The sequence below is a fragment of the Paramisgurnus dabryanus genome, chromosome 23, assembly GCF_030506205.2.
Source record: "Paramisgurnus dabryanus chromosome 23, PD_genome_1.1, whole genome shotgun sequence".
NCBI lineage: Eukaryota > Metazoa > Chordata > Actinopteri > Cypriniformes > Cobitidae > Paramisgurnus > Paramisgurnus dabryanus.
Genome location: NC_133359.1, coordinates 10140636 through 10156689, shown reverse-complemented (window position 1 = coordinate 10156689; position 16054 = coordinate 10140636). Strand labels below are relative to the sequence as shown.

The 16054-nt window shown below is 36.9% G+C and overlaps 2 protein-coding genes and 2 pseudogenes across 3 annotated transcripts; all 4 read left to right on the top strand.

Annotated features, from left to right (window-relative positions):
- Positions 1–387: 387 nt before the first annotated feature.
- On the top strand, positions 388–5789 carry LOC135781481 (UDP-glucuronosyltransferase 2C1). Its single transcript, XM_065291985.2, has 2 exons — positions 388–499; positions 2173–5789. Exon 2 carries the CDS (start codon positions 2180–2182, stop codon positions 3761–3763), a length of 1584 nt encoding a protein of 527 aa, XP_065148057.1. The 5' UTR covers positions 388–499; positions 2173–2179; the 3' UTR covers positions 3764–5789.
- Positions 396–13630, top strand: LOC135781482 (UDP-glucuronosyltransferase 2A2-like). Of its 2 annotated transcripts, none has more exons than XM_065291986.2 (2): positions 396–499; positions 11787–13630. In XM_065291986.2, exon 2 carries the CDS (start codon positions 11794–11796, stop codon positions 13372–13374), a length of 1581 nt encoding a protein of 526 aa, XP_065148058.1. In that variant the 5' UTR covers positions 396–499; positions 11787–11793; the 3' UTR covers positions 13375–13630. The 2 variants fall into 2 exon arrangements, with proteins under 2 accessions (XP_065148058.1, XP_065148059.1); XM_065291987.2 differs by lacking the exon at positions 396–499 and adding an exon at positions 5948–7015.
- Positions 402–11773, top strand: LOC135781480 (UDP-glucuronosyltransferase 2C1 pseudogene; annotated as a pseudogene).
- On the top strand, positions 7030–8047 carry LOC135780842 (UDP-glucuronosyltransferase 2A3-like; annotated as a pseudogene).
- Positions 13631–16054: the final 2424 nt, after the last annotated feature.

Here is a 16054-nt window from a genome sequence, read left to right as displayed (position 1 = left end):
TTATCATCTTACACTGTTGGATGGTCCGTCCATGAATCACAGTACAGACGTCAGATTTAAACCCGGCTTGAATTTCCCTCCATTCATTCTGCCTGTTACATAACCAGCTTAAACAATATCACTAAATGCACCCATTTAGTTCAGTGCTCCACTGGAATGTTCTCAGTAGATTGTAAAGATTAAAGATCATAAAGACAAAGCAAGAGAGCAGAGATTTGATCTGATCGTATGGACTTGTGTAACACAAAATCGAAGAATAATAATTATTCGTTTTTTTCCCATCTGATGTTTTGCTGGTTGTGGAACATGATCTTTGAACCCTATTATATTAGCATTTATCAACTGTCCCCGCCCAAAAGCACCTGATAGGGTTTTGCCTCACTCATTAAAAGAACCTTTACCCCAAATACGTTTAGAAAGGCTTGTAAAGCAGCATAATAAATACTGAGGATTTAAACTCCTGAGGTGAATTTCAAGGAGTTCAAGTGCATGTTCTCAGGTGAGGTTTGAAATATCTTCTGAATATTTTTAATAGGATTTAAATGTGCAAATCGTTGATTTGAGTTGTTTACATTTGTTATTTATCACTAAATCAAATTATGTTGTACAGAATGTTAATATAACATTAGGCTACATAACAAATCAATATATATTTTTATACCTTAACTTAAAAAAATTAGGTTAAACAATTTCAACTTGATTTTATAAGTTATAAGCCATATAATATAGCTAGCTGATTCCTTTGGCTTTATTTTGTTGTTGTAGTTGTTGGTTTTTTTTTAAACTTTAAAACGAAATAACATTTGCTGTTTGTTTTACAAAATGAAAAGAAGATAAACAGACTCATGTCATACTACAGTCGTAAGATCTTCGTTCATCTTTTGAACACATTAATTTTGATTAATAAAAATAGAGAGGGTACTTTTAGTCTCCGACATAGCACACGCATGCAACAGCAGGGATAGATGGGTGTGGAATGGAGTATAATTAATGACAAAATTTTAAAAGTGTTGAAAATCATTATAAAATAAAATGACTACGGTGATGTAAACAAGTATAAGACTCTAATCACAATTAACTCATTACCATCCAGCCATTTTTTTAAAAGTTGCCCATCAGCATGTTTTGTGATTTTCACAAATGCTTCACAAAATGCCTTTCAGGAAAAAAAATATATAAACATACAAATATATTAAATTAAATAACAGACACTCTGCTTTCAAACTAACAATAAACAAAAAAAGTTTCATCCTATCCATATTTTTCTCTGCTTATAAACTCTTAAATATTGGTTTTAATAATAAGAATAATAAATAATTCTTTAAAAATATTTTTTTTTAGCAAAAAGCTGAAATATTTGCATTTTTGTGAAGGAAGTTTTTGTAGAGATCAGATTCAGAACGATAATGAAAACATACACAGAGTTTAAAATTAGTAAATAACATTTTGGCTTCAATTTTTTCATAAATTGAGTAAGTGCACTGCAAAAAATTATTTTCAAGAAAAAAAATTCTTAGTATTTTTGCCTTGTTTTTAGTAAAAATTCTTAAATTAAGATACTTTTTCTTGATGAGAAAAACGACCCAAGAAAATAAGTCTAGTTTTTAGACCAGAAATATTAGACCAAATTTTTCTTGAATTTAGTGTTTAAGAAAACAAATTGTTGAAAATTTTTTGCTTACCCCATTGGCAGATTTTTTAGCTTGTTTTATGCACAAAATCACTTAAACTTGATATTTTTGGTCTAAAAACTAGACGTATTTTCTTGTGTCATTTTGCTCATCAAGAAAAAGCATCTTAATTTAAGAATTTTTAGATATTTGTACTGAAAATCATTTTTTGCATTGTGGATCTAGTGCATAATTGCGTTATTGCAGACTAACATAAAAATTAATCAGCATTTTTTTATGCAAATGTTTTCTCTTAATTGATGAGATAACTCGTCAATGGCGGGGAAAGAGTTAAACACTACTTTTTAATCTAGAGCGACTTTTAAGAAAACTTAATCAAAATATTACAATTTTTGAATTTTTATAACTATAACAACAACCTGGTACCTATGATGTTAAATAAGATGAATAAGAACTTCCCTCCCTATTTGCTTTTGTTAATTTTATACGTTTGTTGTCTTTATTTCATTTATTTCTATTTTATCATGATCTTTCATTAAAGGTTGTGTATGAAGATGCATCATTCAGTCTGTGTCAGTTTGCTGACACTGTTAAGCGCATTGCTTGGGGCAGATGGTGGTAAAGTGTTGGTGTGTCCACTAGACGGAAGTCACTGGGTGAACATGAAGGTCCTTATTGAGGAACTGTATAGCAGAGGACACAATATAACAGTGTTGAGACCTTCTAACAGCTGGTATATCAAGACAGAGTCACCTTTTTACAATTCTCTCACCATTCCAAACACAGGAGGGTTCGACGAGGAGTTTTTAAATTCATTGATCGGCCAGCTCTTGAAAATCCAAAGAGAAGGAAATTCCTTTTGGAACCAAATTCAACTGGAGTATGAAATTACCATTCAATTTAAAAGCGTGTATGAAGAAATGGTTCATATGATGGAGAGAATGTTTGAAGATGAAGACATGATGACATTGATCCGAGATGCAAAATTTGATGTGGTTTTGTCAGACCCGGCTGCTGGTGGTGGCTCAATACTAGCTCACAAATTTAACATTCCTCTGGTTTTTAACGTTCGGTGGACGATTTTCGGAGAGGGGCATTTTGTAATTGCTCCTTCTCCTTTATCTTACGTTCCTATCCCAGGAGCGAAGTTAACCGATAAGATGACATTTCTCCAACGGGTGAAGAATGTTTTGAGTTACATTTTTACCCTGATTCAGTCTGCAATAGTGTCCAAACCCTGCTACAATTCCTTCTGTAGCAAACATTTTGGTCCCGATGTTGATATCATCTCCCTACTACAGAATGCAGATATCTGGCTTATGAGAAATGACTTTACTTTTGAGTTTCCAAGACCAACAATGCCAAATGTGATCTATATGGGCGGCTTCCAATGCAAACCTGCAAAGCCGCTTCCAGCTGATCTTGAGGAATTTGTGCAGAGCTCTGGGGAGCATGGAGTCATCATCATGTCTTTGGGAACCCTTATTGCTCATCTTCCACAGGATGTCACCAATGAGATAGCGGTGGCTTTTTCTCAACTTCCTCAAAAAGTTATTTGGAGATACACAGGGCCGCGACCTGAAACTCTTGGAAACAACACATTACTTGTGGATTGGCTCCCTCAAAATGACCTGCTTGGACATCCCAAGACTAAAGTATTTGTGGCACATGGTGGCACCAATGGAATTCAGGAAGCCATTTACCATGGGGTGCCTATTTTGGGTCTCCCTTTAGTTTTTGATCAACCTGACAATCTGTTCAGAATGGAAGCAAAGGGTACAGCAAAAATTGTAGATATTTCAACTGTTGACAGAACAGTATTTCTAGAAGGATTAAAGGAGGTCTTGTATAATTCATCTTACAGAGAGAACATGCAAAGACTGTCCAGACTTCACCGTGATCAGCCAATGAAACCTCTTGATCGTGCCGTCTTCTGGATTGAGTTTGTCATGAGGAACGGTGGAGCTCCTCATTTACGAACACAATCTTTCAGAATGTCCTGGATCGCTTACCACTCCATAGATGTTATTTTGACTTTAATGGTGGTGGTTTTCATTTTTGTATTTTTTGCAATATATGCATTAAGATTTATTTTGCGAGCTTTATTCAGAAAGAAAGTAAAACATGAGTGATACACGAACTGGAAATAAAATATGTAGATCGTCTGAGATGACCATAATGTTTTTGGAATGTTGTACACAAATCTAGAAATCCAAACAATAGTATTAAAATTATAATTCAGATCAAATTTTGTCTCATCAGGTGTGTTTTTGAATCTTAAACTGACTGTTTAGAGCTGAACCACTGGTGTTATACTTACAAATGATTGTTGTTGGTTGGTAAATATTAGCTAAAGTAATTGCTTATCTTTATCAGCGTGTAGCATTTACTATTTAAAAAGTCCTTTGAACATCATAAAGACAAGGGAAAAGGTTATATGCACAAAATACATTATCACTCCAAGCTGTCATGCATGGTAAGACTGTGTCACCCAGTTGTCCAAGCCTTGTTGCTTAATTGAGCTACGCAGGGTTAAACCTCATCAGTATCTGGATGGGAGACCTCCTGGGAAAACTAGGTTTGGTGTCAGTGAGACCAGTAGGGAGTGCTCACCTTGTGGTCCCAAGTATAGTAATGGGGACACTACACTGTTGTTAAGCACTGTCCTTCAGATGAGAGGTTAAACCGAGGTCCTGGCATCTCTGTGGTTTGTTAAAAATCCCAAGATGTACTTTGGAAAAAAGTAGGGGTTTACCCTGGCAACCTGGCCAAATTTTCCAATTGGCCTACTAATCGTCCCCATATTTACTGGCTATGTCTTCTCTTCACCAATAATAGTGGACGGTCTGGTGCAGTATAGCTGTCGTCGCTTCATCCAGGTAGATGCTGCAAATTGGTTATGGTTGGGAAGAATTACATATTTTGCTTAAAGTTTATAGTTCAAACATTTGATTGTATTTTATCTTATGATACTAATAAAATTATCTTCATCATTGACATTTATAAAATACCTTTTACTCTATAACATATTAATTTATATGATATTCTTTCTGTTAAAGGTTGTGAAAGAAAATGCATTTTCCAAAATTATTGGTTTGTTCATTATGTTCTCTTTTCTATCAGTATCTTACGGTGGCAAAGCTATTGGATTAATATGAAGGTCCTCATTGTTGAGTTGCATTCGAAAGGTCATAGTTTTACAGTTTTACACACATTACTTTGGATATTGATAAATTTAACAATGATTTCATGTTGAAGTTTCTTCCTCATGTACTGCAAAACAGATGCAGGGGATGGTGTGCGTTGTCCAATATGGACAGCAATTTGTCCAGGGTCTTTCTTTCTGCCACTGTCACCAGTGAATCCACTTCTGACCCTACTACTGAGCCAGCTCTCCTTACCAGTCTGTCCAGTCTGCCAGCATCTCTCTTCTTACTGTTTCCTCCCCAACAAACTACACCATAAAAGAGGACGCTGGCCACCACAGACTGGTAAAACATATGCAGTAGTTTTTTGCAGATTTTGAAGGACCCTAGCCTTCTCAAGAAATACAGACGGCTCTGCCCTTTTCTGCAGAGAGAGTCCATATTTGCAATCCAATCTAGCTTGTCAACCTGTTGAAGCCCAGATATTTATAAGTCCTCACTACCTCCACATCAGCTCCCTCAATGGACACAGGCTGGAAATTTGGTTTCTTCCTTCTGAAGTCCACTACTAGTTCCTTGGTCTTGGACAAGTTTAGCTGCAGATGATTGACCCTCACACCACCCTGTACTCCCCCTCCTGTTCATCCCTGACACAACCAACTATCAGAGTATCATCTGAGTATTTCTGCATATGACAGAGCTCAGAGTTATACTGGAGGTCAGATGTGTACAGGGTGAAGAGGACAGGAGAGAGCACGGTTCCCTGTGGCACTCCAATCCTGCTGACTACTGTCTCTGATATACAACCCTTCAGTCTGACGTATTGTGGTCTCTCTGTGAGGTAGTCCGTAATCCATATCACCAATAGTGGGTCCACCATCATCTCTGTCAGCTTTTCTCTCAACAGTAGCAGCCAGATGGTGTCAAAGGCACTAGAAAAATAAAAAAACTACATTCTCACAGAGCCCCTTTTCGCTATCCAGATGTGAATAAGCCCTATGAAGTAGATAGAGGACAGCATCCTCTACTCCCATCTTCTCCTGGTATCCAAACTGCAGTGGATCTTGTGTATGGTGTACCTGAGGTCTGAGGACATGGAGCAGCAGCCGTTCAAAAGTCTTCATGACATTTACTTTCCCAGCGTCCCCATTTCCTGTAATACTGCTCTTCATCTTACAGCCTGTGATGGTTTTCATACCACCACTTCCTTCACCTCTCTCAGGTGGACCTTAAGCTCCCCCTGTATGCGCTTCAGCTAACCTCTGTTACTGTACCATCCTTAAATGCTCTTTTCTTCCTATTCTGGATATTCTTTAAATTATTGGTGATCCACGGTTTGTTATTGGGAAAGCAGCATACAGTTCTAGTTGGAACCACCACGTCCATGCAGAAGTTCATATAATTAGTAGTGCAATGAGTGACCTCCTTAATATCCTCGCTGTGAACTCCCTGCAAAATGCTCCAATAAGTACATTCAAAACAGTCTCTCAGAGCCTCCGCTGCCTCAGGTGACCATTTCCTGAATGAACTTTTGGATATGGACTGCCTCTGTATCAGTGGTTTATACTAAGGTGTGAGCAGGACCAAGTTATGATCAGACTTTCCTAATGGGGGTAGATGAGTAGCAGTGTAAGCTTCCCTCACGTTTGCATACAGTAGATCTAAAGTCTTGTTCTTCCTAGCAGGGCAGCTTACAAACTGATGAAAGTCTGACTGTGTAGAATCCAGTGTCATGTGATTAAAATCCCCAGAGATAGCAATAAAAGCTTTCGGATGTTGTGTTTGCAGTTTCGCAATGGTGGAGTGGATTACGTCATGCGCAGTCTCTGCATGCGCTTGCGGTGGTATGTACACAACAATGGAGTAGGAAAACTCTCTAGGCATATGGTTGCACCATCTGTTGTTAATAAACAGTGCGAGTCCCCCTTTTTTGCTTTTACCGCTGCGCTTGAAATCCCGATCCGCTCTCACTGTAGCAAATCCTGATAGATCCACATTACCGTAGGGGGTGTTCTGAGTTAGCTAGGTTTCGGAGGGGCAAAACAAACTGCACTCCCTCCCTGAACATCCTCTCCGTCTTCACAAGGGCAGCCAGTTCATCCGTCTTGGTCAGACAATTTACATTCCTCATCACTATTGACGGAACCGAGGGCTTATACTTCCACCGCTTAGCCGTTAGCCTAACCTTCACCTTCACTCCGGCTCTGCAGCCTTGCCGCCTCTTTTTCAACTCCTAAGGTATGTGATGAAAAATGCCAGCTCTTCCCATTGTTTGTAGTGAAAGCAGTTTCTCCCTTGAGTAAACGAGTTGTTTCCTGCTTTGTCCATAAATTTCCATGGGCTATATAAAGTTAAAAACTTGAAACTAAAAAGTACTTTAAACACACTTAGCAAAAACAATTCTGCCTGTACGGAGCTACTGGATTAGCGTTCTGCTCACGCTGGCACTGAGGTGTAATTTAAAACGTAAAACATGAGAGCAGGAAGATAATTCTGGATGGAAATGGCTCTTGTTGAAAAAGTTTTCGGCAGAAGTGTGCAATATGACAGCAAGGATATTTGATGATGAGACCTTGATGAATTCACTGGAGGATGCCAAGTATGATCTTGTTCTTGCTGACCCTGCTTTTAGAGGTGTAGTGTTAGTGGCACATCATCTTGGACTCCCGTTTATGTTATGGAGAGGGTCACTTAGTTGTAGCTCCATCTCCTTTCCTTTATGTGCCTGTTATAGGATTACAATTTACCGACAGAATGACATTTAGTCAAAGAGTCATGAATGTGGTGACATAAATAACATAAATAATAAATTCAAGGTACCTTGGTTAACCTTTCAAGGAGTTCACCTAGAAATATTTGGTCAAGGTGTTGATTTCGTCTCCCTACTACAGAATGCAGATATCTGGCTTATGAGAAATGATTTCGCTTTTGATTTTCCATGACCCACAATGCCAAATATCATCTATATGGGCAGCTTCCAGTGCAAACCTGCTAAGCCACCTCCAGCTGATCTTGAGGAATTTGTGCAGATGGAGTCATCATCATGTCTTTAGGCATCTTCCACAGGATGTCACCAATGAGATATCAGTGGCTTTTTCTCAACTTCCTCAAAAAGTTATTTGGAGATACACAGGACCGCGAACTGTAATCCTTGGAAACAACACATTACTTCTAAATTGGCTCCCTCAAAATGACCTGCTTGGACATCCTAACCCCTCGTTCAGACAGCCAGTGATGTTATCGCTGTGTGTCGCTCGTCTCTTTCAATGAGGCGTTTCTAAATCTGCTTGTCATAAACAAATGAGTACGATCCACTCCAGTAACTGACGAGAGAAGGATAACGTGAACTCCACTGCTTCGTTCTCATTGGTAGTCGCTCCCAAAATTAGCTCAACATTTGCATAAAGTTAAACTTTTCTTAACTTTCTCACGTCGCTGGACACGCCCATACGGTCGCCAACGGTCACTTTCGCTCGTGTCGCCGGAAGTCGCCAGGTTTCCATTGAAATGAATGAGATCGCGTCGTTCTGCTACTGCTTGTCGTTGGCTGTCTGAATGGGGCGTAAGACGACAAAAAAGTATTTGTGAATGGCCTGAATACCTCTGATGTCAGCTGGAAATGTGACGCTTTTTACCATGTTTAAAAGATTAGTGCAATGCTAACAGGAGTTAACTTACAGGCTTTATGATATTGTCGGTCTTGTCTACATCACCAATCGCAGGAAGTAAAATGTTGCCTACAATCCGTGTTTGTTGTAGTCCAAGAAAAGAGATTTACATTGGAAATGATAACTCGCATCATCGTTTATTTTGGGGTTTGTACCTTTTGCATATCGTTAACATGAACTAATACACACTTACATGCCAAAGGAACTGTAAAATAATGAATCGGACCATAGGTGCACTGCAAAAAGAACATAAAACGTGAGTGATATGCAAACTGGAAATTTTCTGATTTTGATAGCATGTGTTTGTCTAAACAATTTTTTAAAAATTTGGTTTGTCCGAATTTGTTAAAACAAACATTTTATTTATTAAAAATGCTTAATTAAAAGAATTTATTACACGGCTCGTTGGAATGCTTGATTTTGATTGGCCAATCACAACATTTGCAGGTTTGTTATTTTTCCAACTATCAATCGCTCAAAACTAACAGCACATGGTTACCCAGATGCTGCAAATAATTTTGACAGGTACAGTTTAATATAGCACAAAAATTAAATATAAATATGTCTTTTAATAACATATATTACATTATATTTACAAAGGATAAAACCAAATGTGTTCATGACGTGAATGTGAACGTTGTGTCTTATCTTATAACCAAAAGTAAACAGGTTTTCCTTGCCAAAGGTCTGCATTCATTAAAAATGTGCAAAATAAAATATTTTTTTAATAAATGTTTGATGTTCCTAACAATACTTATAAAGTAAATAGCCATGTAATAATAAGCAAGATAATGTACAGGGAGCCGGATGTTTTTGTGAAATAAGCCGCTTCAGTGAGATACAAGATCGCAATGTAGGGCTTATTTCTGCGATAACAACCGGCTGTCGCTACTTTATTATATATATATATATATATATATATATATATATATATATATATATATATATATATATATATATATATATATATATATATAGTTTGAAAAATCTTATTTACTCTGTAATATATTAATTTAGATTATAACCTTTTTTTAAAGGATGACAATGAAGATGCACCATACGAGTCTTCTTAAATTGTTTGGCATGTTATCTGCTCTGTCCGGATCTTACGGTGGTAAAGTTTTGGTTTTTCCTGCTGGTGGAAGCCACTGGATCAATATGAAGGTCCTCATTGTGGAGTTGCATTCAAAAGGTCATAGTTTTACAGTGATCCGAGGATCTGATAGTTGGTATATTGAAGAGCAGTCTCCTTACTACAACTCCATTACTGTGGATATTGGCAAATTTGATGATGATTTCATGTTAAAGTTTATTCCTCGTTTACTGAAGATCCAAAGACAAGAAAGAACATTTTGGAATGAAATGACACTTGTTGATGAGATGTATGGCAGGTTATTAGAAATGCACCAGACAATATGCGATATGACAGCCAAAATGTTTAATAACAAGACATTGATGAATTCACTAGAGGATGCCAAATATGATCTTGTTCTTACTGATCCTGCATTGGAGGTGGAGTGTTAGTGGCACATCGTCTTGGACTCCCGCTTGTGTTAAATGTCCGTTGGACCACGTACGGTGAAGCACATTTTGATATAGCTCCATCTCCCCTCTCTTATGTACCTGTTACAGAGTTTCAACTTACAGACAAAATGACTTTCCTTCAAAGAGTCATGAATGTGGTGACATATATAATTGTTCTTTATAAAAATTCTAAATACTTTGCTTATCCTTACGAAGAGTTTACCAAGAAATATTTCGGTCCAGGTGTTGATTTCTTCTCTTTACTACAGAATGCAGATATCTGGCTCATGAGAAACGACTTCACTTTTGAATTTCCAAGACCTACAATGCCAAATATCATCTATATGGGCGGCTTCCAGTGCAAACCTGCTAAGCCACTTCCAGCTGATCTTGAGGAATTTGTGCAGAGCTCTGGAGAGCATGGAGTCATCATCATGTCTTTGGGAACCCTTATTGCTCATCTTCCACAGGACGTCACCAATGAGATCGCTGTGGCTTTTTCTCAACTTCCTCAAAAAGTTATATGGAGATACACAGGGCCACAACCTGCAACTCTTGGTAACAACACATTACTTGTGGATTGGCTCCCTCAAAATGACCTGCTTGGACATCCCAAGACTAAAGTATTTGTGGCACATGGAGGCACCAATGGAATTCAAGAGGCCATCTACCATGGGGTGCCTATTGTGGGTCTTCCTTTAATATTCGATCAACATGACAATCTGTTCAGAATGCAAGCAAGGGGAACAGCAAAGGTTCTAGATTTTGCAACCCTGGACAGGACTGTATGTCTAGATGCGTTAAAGGAGGTCTTGTATAATTCATCTTACAGAGAAAACATGCAGAGACTGTCCAGACTTCACCGTGATCAGCCAATGAAACCTCTTGATCGTGCCGTCTTCTGGATTGAATTTGTCATGAGAAATGGAGGAGCGCCTCATTTACGAACACAATCTTTCAGTATGTCCTGGATTGCTTACCACTCAATAGATGTTATTTTGACTTTATTTGTCACACTTTTTACATTTGTATTTTTGACTGTTTATATAATTAGACACTTTTGTCTAGTTTTAATCAGAAAGAAAAAGAAATTTGAGTGATATGCATACTTAAGAAAAAGCAGCCTTGTTTCTTTTGTTTCTTTTCCGATTATTATAGCATGTATTTGTCTATCTATAATTATTTGGAAAAATCTTTTGGTTACATCTATTAAATAATGTTTCATCCAATGCATGATTAAATGTATTTTTTAGGATGTTTTCTGTTACTTACTCACTCATGTTTTTATTTTATTTTGTTTTGATTGTATAAAACTGAAGTCTTATTATACAACAAGCTATTAACAACCATGAGTGACAGTATTACAAAGTTCTCCTCTTCAACTAATATCACCTTTGCATTCATGATCAATATGTGAAAAACTTTACTTTTCCAGTTTTGCTTTAGCTTTTTGTTTTTTTACAAATTATAGCCTGAAAATGGATTATAGATGCAACAAAAACCATGATATTTCAAAACAATACCCAGCAAGCAAATATGCTTTCATATGTTCCAAACACAGCCCAGACATCAATCAAAATTAACCATAACCAAAAAGTTGACTTTGCTTACATGATGGAATCTCCCATTTCAAAAATGTAACCAAATTCAAGTGTGTTTTTGCTAGAAGTGGGTCAGACTTTATCAAGTCTAGTTAACCTAGACAATGAAAATACTGCAATTGCTTGCTGGGAAATGTGGATTTACTGCTGTAATTTATTAAATCTCATTTACTTTGTAACATATTAATTTAGATTATATTCTTTTTTTTATTAAAGGTTGACAATGAAGATGCATCAGGCCAGTCTATTTATATTGTTTGGCCTGTTATCTGCTCTGTCAGGATCTTACGGAGGCAACATTTTGGTTGTTCCTGTGGATGGAAGTCACTGGGTTAATATGAAGATCCTTATTTTGGAGTTGCATTCAAAAGGTCACAGTTTTACAGTGATCCGAGGATCTAGTAGTTGGTACATTGAAGAGCAGTCTCCTTACTACACCTCCATTACTGTGGATACTGGCAAATTTGATGATGATTTCATGTTGAAATTTCTCCCTCGTTTACTGAAGATCCAAAGACAAGGAAGAACATTTTGGAATGAAATGACACTTGCTGATGAGATGTATGGCAGGTTTGCAGAAATTCATGAGGAAATATGCGATATGACAGCCAAAATGTTTAATAACGAGACATTGATGAATTCACTAGAGGATGCCAAATATGATCTTGTTCTTGCTGATCCTGCTTTTGGAGGTGGAGTGTTAGTGGCACATCGTCTTGGACTCCCGCTTGTGTTAAATGTCCGCTGGACCATGTTTGGTGAAGCACATTTTGATATAGCTCCATCTCCCCTCTCTTATGTGCCTGTTACAGGGTTAAAATATACTGACAGGATGACTTTCCTTCAAAGAGTCATGAATGTGGTGATACATATAATGACTCTTCATAAAAATGCAAAGTACTTTGGTTATCCTTACAAACAGTTCACCAAGAAATATTTTGGTCCAGATGTTGATTTCTTCTCTCTACTACAGAACGCAGATATCTGGCTAATGCGAAATGACTTCACTTTTGAGTTTCCACGACCCACAATGCCAAATATCATCTATATGGGCGGCTTCCAGTGCAAACCTGCAAAGCCACTTCCAGCTGATCTTGAGGAATTTGTGCAGAGCTCTGGAGAGCATGGAGTCATCATCATGTCTTTGGGAACTGTTTTTGGTGAGCTTTTAAGTGAATTAAATGATGAGATTGCTGCAGCTTTTGCCCAGCTTCCCCAAAAAGTTATCTGGAGGCACACAGGACCACGGCCTGCCACCCTTGGTAATAATACTTTGATTGTGGACTGGTTTCCTCAGAATGACTTACTTGGACATCCAAAAACTAAGGTATTTGTGGCACACGGGGGCACCAATGGACTTCAGGAAGCCATCTACCATGGGGTGCCTATTGTGGGTCTTCCTTTAGCCTTTGATCAACCTGACAATCTCTCCAGGATGCAAGCAAAGGGAACAGCAAAAGTTGTAGATATTTCAACTGTTGACAGAACAGTATTTTTAGATGCATTAAAGGAGGTCTTGTTTAATTCATCTTACAGAGAAAGCATGCAGAGACTGTCCAGACTTCACCATGATCAGCCAATGAAACCTCTTGATCGTGCTGTCTTCTGGATTGAGTTTGTCATGAGGAACGGTGGAGCGCCTCATTTACGATCGCAATCTTTCAGAATGTCCTGGATTGCTTACCACTCTATAGATGTTATTTTCACTTTAATGGTGGCAATTTTCATGTTTTTATTTGTGACTGTTTACATAATTAGATATTTCTGTCTGATTTTACTCAAGAAGAAAGTAAAACGTGAGTAATGTTTGGGATTTCAGTTAACTCTATTTTCTAATTTAAATAACATGTGTTTTTTTTAAATAAATTCAAATTCAAATACTTTAACTGGATTTGTAATTGGTGTAACCTTTTAGGTATAATAAGTATAATTCATAATTTGAAGTGTCCATTAATTATAGCATACAGATTTTTACATCTTTTAATATTTAACAAATTATTGTTTTACAACCTGCCCTAATTATGGCAAATATATTTTATATTCATGTGTGTCAGTTTAAAACCAATAAAGTTTTTTCTTTATATTGTATCATTTTGCCTTTCCCTTCTACTCAATTAAAATGTAAATAATTTTTATTTATGAGAATACTTTTGTGAAATATTATCTAACAAAATTTTTCAAACACCATGAAGAAGGCAACCAATCTATTGCACATGACATCACTTCCTGCCTCACATACGAGACTGTGGACAATTTATCGCTGTAAATTGTCAAGTAATTCACAACGACTAATTTTTACTGTACTTACTTTTCAAAACTCATGAATGCAACGTTTAACCTTTTCAACAACAACAAAAATATACCACACAAATGTGCGCCATTAGAAATAAGAAGTTCTTTTTATCATATCAGATAGGCTCAAATAAGAGAGCGCTGCTTTACTGCCATCTAGTGTTGAGAAGAATAAATAAATGAATGACAGAAAATTAGTAAAATGTGAACAAAATGTACATTTGTGTAATTTATGACATCAAGTTTTTATTTGAGGCTTCAAAAAGTGCATTATTAAGATAATGTGTGTTTTTTTATAAATTGAAATTAAAATACTTTTACTGGATTTGTAATTGGTGTAACCTTTTTTACAGTCTATTGGTGTAACACAATTTTAGTCAAAAGAATGAGATTACTGTAAAAGTTTAATTCATTATTTGAATTGTCCTTCAATTTTATCCTACAGATTTTTACATGTTGTACTCATTGTCCAGAACTTCAACTATGGCTTTCAGTATCTAACAACTTATTGTTTTACAACCTGCCTTAATTACGGCAAATATAATAATATTCATGAGTGTCAGTTTAATAATTAATATTCATAGTGTCAATTTAAAACTAATAGTTTTTTATATTGTATAATTTCGCCTTTCACTGTTTCAATTTATAATCAACTTAATTAAAATGGTTTCTCTTTTTGGAGCTGTGTAAGATTATCTAACAACATTTTTTAAACACCACGAAGAAGGCAAGTTAAGGCAATCAATCATGACAAGATCACTTTCTGCCTCACATACAAGACTGTGGACAATTTTTCACGTATCTAAACTACATTCTCTCAAATTTATAGAAATAACACTTAACCCCTCCCGCTAGTTTAAAATATGAAATATTAATTAAATTTGAAATCTGTCTGTCTGTCCATCAAACTATACAGTAGCCTATTGCCGTGTAAAACCCATTTTTTATGGTCAAACCGAACCCACACTGACCAAAAACGTCACGGACATACTTATTCAGGTAAAGTCACGTTTTCACATTCATAACTACTACATTTTATTACACTCACGTTTTAACCAAACTCATTTATGCAACGTTCAACACTTTTACTTTTTTTTTTACTTTTACTTTAAGTTATTTACCTCACAAAATTTGCGCCATTAGGAATCCTGTTAATTTCCGCCTCGCGCGGCGCTCGTGTCATGCACTGCTACTGCCGAAAACCAAACTTCAGATTGCCCGGTTAAATCCACTGAGAATTAACATTAATTCTTAAACATAGATCCTTCCAATTTACCATGAACAGTTCTCCTTATCATATCAAACAAGCTTAAATTAGAGAGCGCTCCCAAACGCCATCTAGTGTTGGAGAGAATTATTGCAAATAAATAAATAACAAGAATAGGGCTTAGTTTCACGTTTTTACACTGTTTATACTTAATCAGGGGTTAAAAGGGTCATATTATGATTTTTTTAAAGACGTAGAATAAGTAGGTGGAGTCCCCAGATATGTGAAGTTTTAGCTCAAGATACCAAACAGATAAAGATAATTTATTATAGCTTGTAAAAATTTCCACTTTGTAGGTGCAAGCAAAAAATGTCGTTTTGGGGTGTGTCCTTTAAAATGCAAATGAGCTGTTGAAATGCAAACACTGATCACAATGATGGTGGTTTGGGTGTCCAATCCTGCTCCTGGAGGGCCGGTGTCTCTGCAGAGTTTTATTCCAACCCTAATCAAACACACCTGACCCAGCTAATCAAGGTCTTACTAGGCAGACTAGATACTTTGAGGCAGGTGTGTTGAGGGAAGTTTTAGATAAACTCTGCAGGACACCGGCACTCCAGGACTGACTTTGGACACCCCTATTATGATTGAAACTCAATAGAGGCACGTGACGTCACCTTCGGCAAAAGCGACTGCGGTTACTCCCACTGAGTGGCAAAAAGTCTGAGCGACAGCAGCATTGCGTGAAAAACGGGTCTAAAATGGGAAAAGCAGTTGTATGATCGACTGTGCAAACAGATTCAACAAAAATTTGGAGTGGCAAAAAAACACACTCAAATGAGAAGTAAAGCAGTAGCAATATGTCAGGTATGTAAAATTTTGGGAAAAAAAATACACCAATGATGTCCAACGGCGGTAGCCAATGGCACGGCAAAGGATTCTTCCGCAATACTGTCTTTCCTCTGCACAACAAAACAGGATTAGTTTA

Bases quoted from the DNA above. Each gene is read 5' to 3' on its own strand.
- LOC135781481 (XM_065291985.2), top strand. From the start codon at position 2,180: ATGAAGATGCATCATTCAGTCTGTGTCAGTTTGCTGACACTGTTAAGC.
- LOC135781482 (XM_065291986.2), top strand. From the start codon at position 11,794: ATGAAGATGCATCAGGCCAGTCTATTTATATTGTTTGGCCTGTTATCT.